The 14,752-nt window shown below is 37.4% G+C and overlaps 2 protein-coding genes across 7 annotated transcripts in view; both read right to left on the minus strand.

The window, feature by feature from the left end:
* Positions 1–820: 820 nt before the first annotated feature.
* LOC111780033 (type II inositol polyphosphate 5-phosphatase 15-like) lies at positions 821–8,446 on the minus strand. Of its 2 annotated transcripts, none has more exons than XM_023660289.1 (11): positions 7,251–8,446; positions 6,910–7,159; positions 5,461–6,253; positions 4,728–4,852; positions 4,336–4,420; positions 3,566–3,731; positions 3,432–3,472; positions 3,053–3,320; positions 2,554–2,677; positions 1,471–1,834; positions 821–1,388 (listed from the first exon to the last, which is right to left on the minus strand). In XM_023660289.1, exons 1-11 carry the CDS (start codon positions 8,080–8,082, stop codon positions 1,038–1,040), a joined length of 3,399 nt encoding a protein of 1,132 aa, XP_023516057.1. In that variant the 5' UTR covers positions 8,083–8,446; the 3' UTR covers positions 821–1,037. The 2 variants fall into 2 exon arrangements, with proteins under 2 accessions (XP_023516057.1, XP_023516058.1); XM_023660290.1 differs by having other exon boundaries at positions 6,910–7,144; positions 7,218–7,300.
* Positions 8,447–12,372: 3,926 nt separating this feature from the next.
* The window catches only part of LOC111780422, a 56,795-nt gene continuing 54,415 nt past the window's right edge, over positions 12,373–14,752 (minus strand). For all 5 annotated transcript variants that reach the window (XM_023660816.1, XM_023660817.1, XM_023660820.1 and 2 more), the window contains 5 exons: positions 14,380–14,484; positions 14,203–14,313; positions 14,021–14,125; positions 13,365–13,434; positions 12,373–13,291 (listed from right to left, as the gene is read on the minus strand). In XM_023660816.1, coding sequence (XP_023516584.1) covers positions 12,582–13,291; positions 13,365–13,434; positions 14,021–14,125; positions 14,203–14,313; positions 14,380–14,484 — 1,101 coding nt within the window. In that variant the 3' untranslated portion in view covers positions 12,373–12,581. The remainder of the gene's footprint in view (positions 13,292–13,364; positions 13,435–14,020; positions 14,126–14,202; positions 14,314–14,379; positions 14,485–14,752) is intronic.

The following is a 14,752-nucleotide window of genomic DNA, read 5'->3' on the forward strand; positions in this document are numbered from 1 at the left end:
ATAATAATAATAATAAATAAATAAATTTCCCAATTTTTTTTAATGCCATGGACTTTGTAAAATATGGAATATCCATGGTTGGTAGAGCGGTTCAAATTTGCTATTAAAACAAGTCTGATGTGTTGAAAATGACCGGTATAGCTCAATTTGTAGAGTAGAGGATTGAAAATCCTCGTGTTACCAGTTGAAATCTGTTGTGTCGAAAATGGTCGGGATAGCTTAGTTATTAAAATAAGTCTAATTGTAGAGCAGAAGTTTGAAATGATTAAAAGAAACAAAACCAGTCGAATTATTCTATTTAAGAGATTATGTTATTTTGTGTGTTTGTGTGGGAGGGGGAAATAGGTTCTATTACGAGATATATATATATACACGATGTGATATCAAAGAAGAAGAAAACAGGTTCTCTATCGAGTCTATTTTCTTTCATGGATCTTGCCACATAGAACTCGTAGGTAGGTCTACCCATCCCAACCAGGGGTATGCTGAGAGGTCTACCCATCCCAACCAGGGGTATGCTGAGATTTGCGATGAGTAGCACCTTACGATGTTCATGACCAATTGGATCCTGACGTACCTATAGGTGCCAGAGGAGATTGTTATGATCGTTACTATATCCGTAGCCCTACCGTCCACCCTATCATCATAATGGAAAAAGGAATTTTGAGCTGATGTGTAACGAATCAAAGCAACCATTAGTCAGACTGACCAGTAATTGGTCAAGGCGATCGAGAAAGACACATACCTCCTCGAAGAAGAAAAGTCATCTTCACCCGAACCCAACCTGAACCCAAGAGTTCTCTAGACATTCATATTCTCATTATCTGAACAAAACCATTTTATTCCCAACACAGACAAGAGATACAGAAATGGAGATCGTTGTTGAATGAACATTATTGACACAAATCAAAGCAGCAAGAGTTCTGATACAAAATGGTAAGAGATCCCTCCTCAGGTAATGTACATCAAGATTCTGGTAGAATTGAACTCTCTCAAAAAGACCAAAAGCATGCTTTTACATACCATCTTGGCTGTAGTTAAGGGGAATGCATATTTGGTAGATGGTCGATGACATCGCTCGGGATGCCGAGACGATGAATATCAGATCGATGAAGAACGCTTCCATGAAGTTTGGAAGAGTTCTTTGTTTTGGTAATGGTTCCTTTGTTCTTGAGAGGAACACGATGGCGTACTCGGATACGATGATTCTTCGACTTGCTAGAAAAGGTTCCATACACCTTAACAAGCAAAATAACCTCTTTATCTTTGGCGACTTCACACCATGCATTTTGTGGGCGACCATCAACTTCTAACATGTGGGATTCCTCGAGACGAATCGAGACCTCGACAATTTGATTCGGTTTGATAATTCCAGTTGCAGGAGAGACCTAATATGATAGCAAGAAACAACCCATTGTTCGTTATAGTCGAAACCGTTGTCCCGTAAATAATGACAATAAATAAAGTTACCTCAAGCCAGCATGGAAAGCCAAAAGAACCTCTTAGACTATAACGATCCGAGGCTTTCCCGTTCACTCGGACTGTAGATTGACCTTCACAAATTATTTTAAATATGGCGTCGCTTTTCTCACATTTATTTGTGATGCGTAGAAGAGATATATCCTCATGTTGAAGAAGTATGTTGCTTGTACTGACAATAACTTCAGGAACCTTGCACAGTGCCTCGAGCATATGCTTAATCTTCTCGTTTGAATGAAGAATTTCTCCAAGCTCTTGTCTTCTTATAGCCTCGTCGACTCGAGCAATGTTGACGTCAAATATGCAACGAACAGGCTTATGATCGCTATCGACCACATCCATGCAAGCCTCATACCTGTATGGAAAGGAAAAGGGGTTGAATCAATTTCCACATCCAAATCATTGTACTCCCATAAATCAAAGCATTCCATTTAAAGGGCCATGACGGGAGAAGAACCTGATAAGAAACATACTAAATCTTTTTCTCATTTTCTCGCTTTCTATAAGATGTACAACTAAGAGAATTGTGAGATCTCATAACGATTGGAGAGGGGAACGAGTGCCAGGCAGGATGCTGGGCCCTGAAGGAGGGGTGAATTGTGAGATCCCACATCGGTTGAAGAAAGGGAACGAAACATTTTTTATAAGGGTGTGGAAACCACTCTCTAGCAGACGCGTTTTAAAACCTTGAGAGAAAGCCTAGAAGGAAAAGTCCAAAGAGGACAATATCGGCTAGCGGTGGGCTTGGGTTGTTACACAACTACAGCATACCAGACAAGAAAAGCATACGGAAACAGACACCAACGGATGTAATCATGCTAGCAGCAGCTACCCTATTCGCTAAACTCAAACAGCCTAAAAAACATAAAACAGAATCCAGATTGCCTACCAGTCGATCTGGACTCTACAAGTCCTTTAAGGGAGGGAATCTGGAAAGGAAAAAAAAGGGGAGGGTCGGGGCACCTGCAACCCGTACCACGAAATGTAAACAAATGGCATCTGATTTTCGTTGGGGGGTGCGGGTGTCTAATTCAATACCTTACATTGAAAGATAATTAAAATCGGACAACATACTGTGATATAGAAGTGACTACAGGACAGTCTAGGCTGCAATCGGACGCCAAAGATGATCGGCTATCACGATATAGTATCCTGTCACACCAAGCCGGGACACGCTTCTTTTCCCCAGAATCATACCCTATTAGACAGGCAAAATTTATTTGATATCAGACCATCAGAAGATGCAAGTAACCTATATTGCAGGATAGAAACATAAAACCTTCTATGAGCATAATTTCCCTTCTTATTTTCTTTCTTTTTATATCAAGGAATCAACTCTTTTAAACCAAGCTAGGTTTTGATAATAGAACCTGTGGGTCCTCTCATTTTCGACTACTCGTTATTAAGGACGTTTCAAGATGGTATGCATCCAAGCACTAAAAGAAGGGGGCACAAGGCAATGAAGAGCTGCAACCGACACATTTTTAACTCAAATAGCAGAAATTAATATTCGAGCAGCTTGTACCGAGCCCTAAACTCAACTAGACACCACTGAACAGCATCGAAAAGCTACCTGATAATCCTTGTAGTTGCCTCTCAAATTTATATGTGGGAGGAAATGTAATCACTGCTTCCCGCATCCCTTGGAAGACGTTTCCCGATTCCATCTCTGAACGGAGTTGATCCCTTTCTTTGAGCCAATCGAAGCATCTTTGGGAAATAAAATCCCTAGCTTCATCGTATGATACCCCGTTGAGCCGATAATTGAAATCACCAAGAAAAATGATCAGATCTGCCTCGGATAATTCGGGTGTCATTTCTACAGAGGATCCAACAAAAGCCTGTGAAAGACAACTCCATCATTTGCACACCAAATAAAAAGAAGGAACATGGAATGTAGGAAGTGATTTAAACAACTGGGTGGACCATGCAACAACTAATTATACACATACATTTGGACTGCGAATGGTCTGAACAGTGGGTGAAGAACAAGCTGCACAAGAAAGGAGCAATGGCAAACCAGGTCTTTAATAAGACAAATGCATCAAGAAGTCAAGTGCAAATAAGAACAGCCACTACACTGTACCAGCTGCGGTACCAAAAGGATTGGATGGCCGTTGGAAGCACATAGTCCGATATACACGATCAAAATCTGCATTGCGACGGTTGACTGCTTCTAAATGTGCAGCAAAATGACAGTTAACAAAGCATAACACCCGGTCGAACACTCTTATCCTTAAACCAACTGCCCCCTGGTCAGACAACCTTTGATCATGTCAAAACTTACAACAATGAGATATTACAGACCGCAAAACATATGGTAAAAAGGAACCTTTTATACAAATATCGGAATCTCCAGCAATGACCATACATTTAACATTAATCCACACAATAATCTATGTGCTCCTGCCCAAGATATTCAGCTTATATAATCTGCAAGATAATTCCATAAAATGTCTTTTTTTTTAACTATCATCTCAAAGATCTTGAAGGAGAACAAGAAGATAAGGAGATGATATAGAACACCTGTTAGAAATTAGCTTATTTCCCACCGTTACAGAAGATAAAACTCCAACTATCCCATGGCAATCCCGAGCTCACACTCCAATGACAGACATAATATGGGCAGTCACAGCGCGCGCACACACACATATATAGTTTGGTTCAGTTTTGGGTTTGGCATTTGAACCCCAAATCAAACTGAACTTCATTTTTCAGCTTTCTGTACATTTAAATCGAACTAAACCGTATAAGCTATAACAACGGAAATTTTGTCTGGTTTGGTTTGGTTGTGTACAACATACAAAATGTGGAAAAAAGCAAAGCAATAGTATTATTGGAACAAACAAGATATACCTTATTACCAATTGCACGCCCAAAGCCACATGGAACTGCTGCAGCATCAACATCCCCCACATGAGCTCTGATGTTACTTCTAACCCTAAACAAACAAGAAATTACAATGGAAGATATAAACTTCCCAACAATAGAACAGAAAAAGCCCAACTAAAAACCAAAAATACAATGCGCGCTCAAAGCTCAACAACTAGGCATGGAGGACCACATAACTTCCACAAAACCAAAGCACTACTAAACCCAAACTAAACAACAAAAGTTAGATAAGAATCGAAAATAGTAACTATTAGAAAAGACCAAAAAAAAATCCCAAGCACTAAAATAGTAACTATTAGAAAAGAAAAAAAGCCAGAGACATTATTAAATAAGTTTGGGGTTGATCAACTACAAACCATGTTCCTATTAGCAAGCCTGCCAATTGCCTAGAACCAACACGTTGAAAAGTTAATCCTTCACCCAGTGTTCTTCCTATCACATCCAGCCACCATTGGCCAAGTGAACTACCCTCGAGTCCGACCTGCATTTAGAAGGAAACATCAAAGAAGTTTAGAAAAAAAGAAATGCAATTAAATGACATGACATTTTTTAATCAAATAAACAAACGATTGAGATCTTCAAAATTTCAATTTGAATGAAAATGATGTATGTTTAAGTCAACGTGGTAAGTATTCTACTCATTGATTTCTTATATAATGCATAGGACTTACAGTGCAAGTAAATATCATTGCTCAATGTAAAACCAGAGACAAGCCAATACATTTTTTCCCCACCATATGTCAAAGTTGTTATTATATGTATTAGTTTTTTTTTTTAACAAGAAACGAACTTTTCATTGATAGATGAAAAAGAAGATAAAAGTTCTTTTTGAATTTTTGAATTTTTTTGTTTTTTGTTTTTTTTTTTTTTTAAATGAGAAACCAAGATTTCATTTGTTTGAAATGATTTCAAGATCTTGTTCTATTTTTTTGTTCAAAATTACTTTTCCACTCTCCTTGGGAGTTTGTGTATCATTTGAATATTTTCCCTTTCACTAAATTAAATGAGAAGTTTAGATAAGAATCGAAATAATAGTATTAAACCAAAGGAAATGTTATGGTTTGTACGTTTTAAAATGAAGTAACTTACAGTTTCTTTAGCTGCTGACATTGCTAGAAAACCAGCTCCCATTTCAACTTCCTGCAGCCCCACAATGACAATGCCAACATCTGAGACAACAGAACCCAACCAGGAGATGAGAGATTCATGAGATGCTTTTTCCTGTCCAACATTCCATGTACCAGTGAATATTTTGAAATTTTCCATTCTCGTATACATGAATTCCTTCGAAGCCAACTCCGAGCGTAGTATGCCATCAAGAGGTCCTGGAGAAGTAACATTCCATCCACGGATACCACCGTGATTTGCCAGGGTGAATATGTAACCAGATCCAACACACATTTCAATCACAGGGCAGCTATGAGCCACCCATCCTCCAAGAAGTCTACCTTTGAGGTCCAATACCTGTACAGTACCACTGGCATAACCCACCCATATTCGTGATCCAAACGTACACAAGCACTGGACAGCGTGAGCATGACGATGGAAATCTTGCAAACGATTTCCATATTTATCCCACTGCACAAGTAAACCACTTGTACATCCAGACCAGATCATACCATCTACTGTCATCACTAATGCTTCAGTTCTCCGATTATCATCTCCAAAGGCCCCCTTCACAGCAGCTCGACGAACAGCATCAGCTGCTCCCATTATAACACTACGTGACCGCTGAAAGAAACCAAAGGCACTTTGTGTCTTCTCTTTCTTCGAAAAAGAAACAGATTCCAATGTAAAATCTTGGACAGATATCACATCAACTCGGTTCTCCATCTGACCATCAGTATTGAACACTTTCAATAGCTCCCTTGTGCGAGCATCCCTTGAAAAAATGGAAACAATATATAACTAAGATCCTCATAGAAGGTAACGACACTTGAAAGCACCCTCTTAGCTACTTGGAAGCAAGTTACAATCAGCACACGAATAAAACAGGACATTGTCAAAGGTTATCACCCATAAACATGCAGAGACTTGCCCTTAGGATGCGCTCCGAATGCATATAACTCTAAAAAGTTTGTACTGTATTAATGAATGATTGGAGGACACTCCTCGCTCGACACCTAGCCTTTTCTTCTGTACCTTACCCCTAGAATATATTTCTCCTGGTTTCATATAAATAAAATAAAAAACTATACGAATTGTAAACCAGTTTTTGCACATAACCAAAGAATTTAAGTCTATAAGTTCCTAATCACTACATGTAAGATCCCACGTCAGTTAGAGAGGAGAACGAAGCATTACTTATATGGGTGTGGAAACCTCTCTCTAGCAGACGCGTTTTAAAACCGTGAGGTTGACGACGATACGTAAGGGGCCTAAGCTGACAATATCTACTAGTAGTGGGCTCGAGCTGTTACACTACACCTTCTAAACTTTTTAAGGAAAGGTTCATCAACTAAACAAAATCAGTACACCAAATTCAACTGCAAAAACAGCAAGTAACCTAATGTAACAATCCCATAAGAACTAACATACCAGATTGCAAAAGAGAGATCACTGCCACTCCAAACTTTGGCAGTAGATTCATCAGATAATAAGAACTTAACATCCCAAGTAAATGTGTTGCTGAAGCCTACACTGACTTGAGTCCTAAGATCAATATAAGATCTTTCCACCAACAAAGTAGCCATCTGGCTTTCGCCCAGTGTCATGGAGAGAGCCTTCTCAATAGCTTCCCATGGCCACACCTTCAAAGCCCCACCATCCGAACCTGACCAAAGATCTCCTAAAAGAGAGAAACAAAGGAAAACCAAAACAGTCAACAAGAAAGAAGAAAAACCCACCTCGCTTTGACAATCATATGAGACCATATATACCATAAGATGTCATTATAAGCGAAGAAACAGGGCCACGATGAGCCTGCCATGACATAGCTTCTGTAAAACGATCATTTGAGCTCAAATTATGAATATCCATCCTCCAGCTTCGAATGCGACCATCCTTGTGGCCACTCCAAACTAAACGATTTCCCTCATCAGCAACCAAACAAAGCGTAGGCGACGTCCAAACTGACTCACGAAATGGTGTTGTCTCTTCATCACCACTCCTCGGAGATGTGCCTTCTGCCGCCGCATACAAATCCTTGAAATTCCAAAAACGGACACCAAATTCACTACCAGCCCACAATTGGGACTCGCTGCTTGCAACAGTCCTCAAAAAGCACCCAATCTGCGTCTCTCTCAAAGGATGTGGCCTCACTTCAAGACTAGGCGGACGATCAGGGTGAACAGCAGCTCGCACCGGCAGCTTGAAAATCCCAGTTTCTCCGCCCCGCCCAATGAATTCAGGAAGAGAAGAACGATTCGCGTCACATTGAGCAGCATCACCGTCGTGACTACTAAACGAACCAGATTTAGACGAAAGCTTACAGTCCAGAAATTGCAGCATAGGGTCAAGTCGTTTGGCGGTGGACTCAACGCAATTAGAGGAGACACCGCCATTTTCATTATCAGAGGAAGATAAACTGGAGTCTAACAATCTGGGGGAGTAAGTATACGTCGTATCCTCACGAGTCGAGTGATTAAACTCATGATTTAGATGATTAAGGTTTTGAGTACACAAATTAGTAAAATGAGATGAAGAAGCATCACTGTTGCCACTTCCGTCGCCATCGCCGTCGCCAAGGTCGATAACCGGTGGCGGCTCCATCAAAATCCGGCAAGAAAATTGAAAATCAAACACACAGAAAGAGATCCAAATGGACAAAAGCGAAATCTAAGCACCAAAGAACGGAAACAAGAAATCTTGGAAGATCAAATGAGGAATTAATGATTCATGAGAAGCAAAAGCTTGTTGGCGACCGAATTTTGACTTCCATGACGAAATGGAATTGGACAACTGTTACTCTTTTGCTTTGACTTCAAATTCTTCAGTTTCTTCTTGAAGAACAACAAATTATTGTCACTTTGATTGGAAAAGTTTCCTCTGATCATGTTCTTCTCAGTTGGTGCCAACAGAGAAAAATCCAAAAGGAAAACCACTTCCTCCAAGTCTCTTTCATGGTATACAAATTATTTTTCATGAAACTTCTCATTTCTCTACGATTTGGATTTATCTAGGGTCGAACGCGTATGAATAAACCTCGGACGTTCAAATAGGTTATACGATGAACGTATACTATAAGAACGGTAAGGCTAGACAATTTGAATTGTCCTATAATGAAATAGAGTCACTTTGAGGTTCTCTATGAAATGAGGTATGGAACGGAATCCGAAGAAGTTCTAGAAGTTACGAAGGGAACTTCGAGCTCATATTGATCAGTACAGGTACAAAATATTAACTATATTCACTCCAAAACTAACAGTAAAGTACAAAATATTAACTATATGCACCCTACAACTACCGGTAAAAGTACAAAATATTAACTATATTCACTCCAAAACTAACAGTAAAGTACAAAATATTAACTATATGCACCCTACAACTACCGGTAAAAGTACAAAATATTAACTATATGCAATCTATAATTACCAGTAAAAGTACAAAATATTAACTATATTCACTTCAAAACTAACTGAACTGTATTCACTCCAAAACTAACTACAAAATATTAACTATATTCACTCTGAAACTAACAGTAAAATACAAAATATTAATTATATGCACTCTAAAACTAACTAACAAAATATTAATTATATGCACTCTAAAACTAACTAACAGTAAAAGTACAAAATATTAACTATATTCACTCAAAAACTAACTATATTAACTGTATTCACTCCAAAACTAGCCGTACAAGTACAAAATATTAATTATATTCAACTATATTCACTCCGAAAATAATCGTAAAATGTTAACTATATGCACTCTAAAACTAACGTAAAAGTACAAAATATTAACTATATTCACTACAAAACTAACTATATGAACTGTATTCACTCTAAAACTAACTGTACAAGTACAAAATATTAACTATATTCACTCCGAAACTAACAGTAAAATACAAACAGTAAAATATTAACTATAACAAACAGTAAAATATTAATATATGCACTCTAAAACAAACCGTAAAAGTATAAAATATTAATTATATTCACTCCAAAACTAATGGTACAAGTACAAAATATTAACTATATTCACTTCGAAACTAACAGTAAAATACAAAATATTAACTATATGCACTCTAAAACTAACAGTAAAAATATAAAATATTAACTATATTCACTCTAAAACTAAACGGTACAAGTACAAAATATTAACTATATTTCCTCTGAAACTAACAATAAAATACAAAATATTAACTATATGCACTCTAAAACTAACGGTAAAAGTACAAAATATTAACTATATGCACTCTAAAACTAACCGTAGAAGTACAAAATATTAACTATATTCACTCGTAAAAGTACAAAATATTAACTACATTCACTCTAAAACTAACCGTAAAAGTATAAAATATTAATTATATTCACTCTAAAATTAACCGTAAAAGTATTATTTTTAAAAAAAATTTAAAAATTTAAAAGAAACGGCTAAATTTTTTTAAAAATTTACGAGTATTTTTAAAGAAATTATAAAAGTTTAAAGATATTTTTATTAATTTCATCCTAATAATATTATTTAAAAAAGTAAAAAAAAATTTGTGTTTGTTATTATATTCTTGGCGTCAACAAAGAAAAACAAAAGGAAAAAGCATTTCTCTCAAGTGTCATTTTTAGAGTCTCTTTCATGTTTTTTTTTTCCTTTATAGGAATCTCTATCTCTTTCTCGACGTTTTGGACGTTGAACATGGACGAGTAAATTTTTATATCACAAATGTTAAAATCTTTAAATTAAAATGATTTCATCTTAACGAAGAACATCGAGCAAAAGTAATTTGTAATGATGATTAAGAATAAATAAAATTTGTTTCTAAATAGATTTAAAGTAGTTTAATCAAAATTACTTCAATGATTCTAACGTGCAAATCAAACTTTTTTAAATCTATCACTATCACGTTCATTCTACGTGACTTTATATAACTCAAACCGAAACTCTGGACCTTCGATGAAGTATCAATGAGTTATATAACCTTCGAGCTAAACGATCACAATAACCCATTAACAAATGTAACACAAAAAGTAAATCCAAACTCTGAAAACTGAAAAAATAAGCATAAAACTAAGAATGAGAGTTTTCAATCAGTGACTCGAGAACTTTTGTAACCATCCAAAAATTAACGAATCTTCACTTAAAGTAGCATGAAACGTTTATTTCTGTAATAGCCTAAGCTCACTGTTAGTCGATATTGTCCTCTTTGAGCTTTCTCTTTTGGGTCTCCCTTCAAGGTTTTTAAAATAAAGGAGAGATTTCTACACCTTTATATATATATAAAAAAATGTTTCGTTCCTGTCTCCAACCGATGTGGGATCTCACAATTTCATATACGAAATTGGATTCTTCTCTAATAAACCAGGTAGCCCTTGAGTTTATTACATGCAACTTTTGTAACCATAAAAAAATAAACGAAACTTCACTTAAAGTAGCACAAAACGTTTATTTCTGTAATAGCCTAAGCTCACCGTTAGTCGATATTGTCCTCTATGGGCTTTCTCTTTCGGACTTCCCCTTAAGGTTTTTAAAATGCGTCTGTTAAAGGAGAGATTTTTACACCCTTTTAAAAAAAAAAAATGTTTCGTTCTCTTCTTCAACCGACATGAGATCTCACAATTTCATATACGAAACTCGATACTTCTCTAATAAACCAGGTAGCCCTTGAGTTTATTACATGCAACTCCATGATTAAGTTGCCTCCGTGGTTCATATCAGGTCATATAGCCGATCTTCGACACGTAGAATCATGACCAAAGTAAACTCGACACCGTGAAGCTTAAGCAAAGTAGGACGTCTAAGTCTACCGTATGGGTAGAATTGTAGGTAGGCCAAGTGGCTGGACAGCCTATGCTTTCAATCGCTATATGAAGGTGATGCAAGGAAAAAATGATAATGATTTCAAAGATAAGGCCATATAGAGCACTATATTTTGATAAGGGCTCACCACTATCTCCCTCTAATCTCTCAAACTGATTACAGCTCTTAGGTCAAGTAAGCCATGTCTTCTTTATGTCCCTAAAATCATTCCCCACCGTCCTTTAAATTAGGGTCAAACACACTCCACATCTATGCCCTCTCTCCAATAACCTACACTTAATGAATGTCCCAATCCAAGTGCTTTTCGAATAAGTGAATTTACCTGGAAGTATTCGAGTTTACGAGACGTTCGATTAAGTATGTTTGTGTTTCTTTTACCTAATTCAATTCTTAAAATGAGTTGATTATGATCAAATGCACGCTCTAACGAGCATATCTATATTGAATCCTGATAAATCTCTCACGTTCAATGTTCATGGGAGGAATATTTTAGTTTTTGGGTCAGATCAACTCGACTACTAGTAACATATATTGTGGACTTTCCCTTTTGAGTTTTCCCTGAAGGGTTTTAAAACGCATCTATTAGGGAGAGATTTCCACACTCTTATAAGAATGTGAGATCTTACAATATACTCCCTTGGGCTCAACGTCCTCACTGGCACACCACTTAGTGTCGTCTGGCTCTAATACAATTTGTAACAGGTCAAGCCCACTGTTGGAAAATATTATCCATTTTGACCCATTATGGACAAATTTTAAAAATGCATTATAAGAAATGCTTCGTTCCCCTCTCCAACTAATGTGAGATAAAAAAATCTACTCCCTTGGGCCCAATGTCCTCATTGGCACACCACTTGATGTCTGACTCTAATACAATTTGTAATAGGTCAAGTCCACCCCTAACAAATATTTTTTGTTTTGACCCATTATGTACAGATTTTAAAAACGCTTATGTTAGGGAGAGGTTTTGACACCCTTATAAAGAATGTTTCGTCCAACGAGGAAAAGAATTAGAAGACCTTGTTGGGCTTTGTTGAATAAAGGAAGCATGCAAATTCAGAAGAACAGAGCACATCCAGGCACACCCACTAAAAGGATCATTTTTCTTTCAACTTTTATTCAAACAATAAAATGAATTGGTAGATATGTAATCACAGAACAAACCATTTACAATGTGGCTGCAAATTTATCTCCCCTTTAGAGAGAATGAACGTCTATACATCATTTACATAGACTTGGTCATAAACTAATTCATTGGCCTGCCAAGCTTGGTCATAAGGATTAGACGAGGCGTTGGCCTATTTTACGTCATATCGATGAAGAACATGACCACGGTGCCAGCCCCGCTCTTTTGCTAATTCGATTGTAGACAACAAGATCTTTAACAGATTTTGAGCATCTTCCTTGAGTTCGAGTTCGAGGTTTGTCTCAAAAATAGGAAGAGGAGTTGGACCAGTCCATCTTACTGTCCTACTACTATTCCCAATCACTCTTTTCTGGTGAGATTTATTTGACGTTGATAATAAGTCAGAGCTGCTTCCGACGATGTGCACGACAGCTCCATCAGTGTTGGTATCGGCGTAAATGACAGTGTCCAGACCGATGGTTGATTCGATCACCCATTTGGAATCAGCAGCAACGCCCCGAAATTCAGGCTTGCCCAAGTCGACTAAGCTTGCACAGCTAACAATTAAGATTAAACTCTGAGTGATGACAACAAATTTTCCAGCTAGTTTAAGAGCTTTGCAGGCAACTAAAACTTCATCGTTGAGTTTCATGTCATCTCCTCCAGCCTCGAGAAGTACCGATGTTCCGATTGCTTCTTCCCAGGAGAAAGGCCGCAGAGGAAGTACGCTGCTTAAAGGACGAGGAAGACGTACTCTAAGGTGCTGTGGTCTCATTTGATATAACCTACTTCGGTTTCGTATGCTCTGGGCTGTTTTTCCAGTAAGTTCTAGAACACTGGCAGCTGGTTTTGCCACAAGTCCTGTGATTCCTAATGCAATGCCTGCAGCCAAAGAGTACTTAGCAATCATAGTAAGATCAGAGAAAAAGAATACCATAATATTGAAGTGGGTTACCTGAGAAGACCCCTGGAAGACCATGTCTCTCAGCTCCTTTGATTGGTGATTGAAGAAGACCAGTGAGCCCCTGAAAACAAAGTTAAATAACTGGCACTTAGTTTATGAATTTAAAAACTCTCTCTTTGTGCAAGCTTCTGAGCATGTGAAGGATTAACAGCAATATACATCGATTCGTTGGCAGATACAAATAAGATGAAACTGCAACCTTCTAGCAAAATATCAATACCGTTTATGCTATTTAAACAGTATACAATGAGTTGTCAGTTTTTCTTCCTACCCTGAGTTATATGCTATTTAAGCCGTTGTATTTCTTTATTTGCTTATAGTCATATAACGTTGTTTTTTTTCAATTCTTCAAATCGTTTTCAAATGTATTTCCTCGCTCACGTTTTCTAAACCTTTTCTCGCAACGTGACTCGAGACCTGAACATACGCCGATGTAGTCCGCAATGTACAAATCTCTCGGAAATTAGTTATATTCTTGCAACGTTGCGAGAAAAGGTTTAGAAAACGTGTCTAGAGAATCAAATTCTTGACTGGATTGTATCTAAAGCAGCGTTCTCAATTAGTTAAAACCAGGATGCAGTCCAATGCAGTGCTTAGTTTACATAAAGATCACCCATCTGCTACTAATACACATAATAATGTTGTACCTCTAAAACTTCACCAATAACACCTCCACCGTGTGAAGAAACGCCTGTCTGCTGCTGTCCGATTCTTGAAAAAGCTTGATCGTCAAATGTGAATGCAACGATACCCTGCAGAAATAGACGCATACAATAAAAATTGATACATCAAAGCCACTTGTTTAGAAATTAATCATGCAGAGAAATACCTTCCTCGCCGCTTTACTGAACTGAGTGGTAGCATCACTAAATGCATAGACTGTATTACTTAAAAGACTTGTAGTTCCTTGTACCATGCCAGTGATAAGCCCAGTTGGACTCTTCAAAAAAAAAAAAAAAAAAAAANAGAGAGGCAAACTAGAGAGAGAGAGAGAGAGAGAAGAAACCTGCAAAACGCTCTTGGCGGGCACCGACAAGAAATCTCTTATGCCAATCCCCAATCTCCTAGCAAATCCCATGGGATTACCAATGACACCAGCAGAACCAAAAACCTGTAGATCAAGGTAAATTGGTAAAAGAGTTAGCTAATCAACTTAGTTTTATTTTGGTATTGGAAACAAAAATTTATGACTTGTTGAAAGTAACCCATCCAAGAAGCCCATTCAAAGAGTGTAACTTGGCTCATATCTTCATGGACCAAGATCCCTTATCCTGTATCTCGTACTTTTCACTTCATTCCTCCGGTGTGAATTCGTATCTGTTTTACATTGTTTTCTCGACTTATAATGTTCCTGTTTTTTGGTTTACCTCGGTTACTGT

Source organism: Cucurbita pepo, chromosome LG18 (genome assembly GCF_002806865.2).
Source record: "Cucurbita pepo subsp. pepo cultivar mu-cu-16 chromosome LG18, ASM280686v2, whole genome shotgun sequence".
Classification (NCBI taxonomy): domain Eukaryota; kingdom Viridiplantae; phylum Streptophyta; class Magnoliopsida; order Cucurbitales; family Cucurbitaceae; genus Cucurbita; species Cucurbita pepo.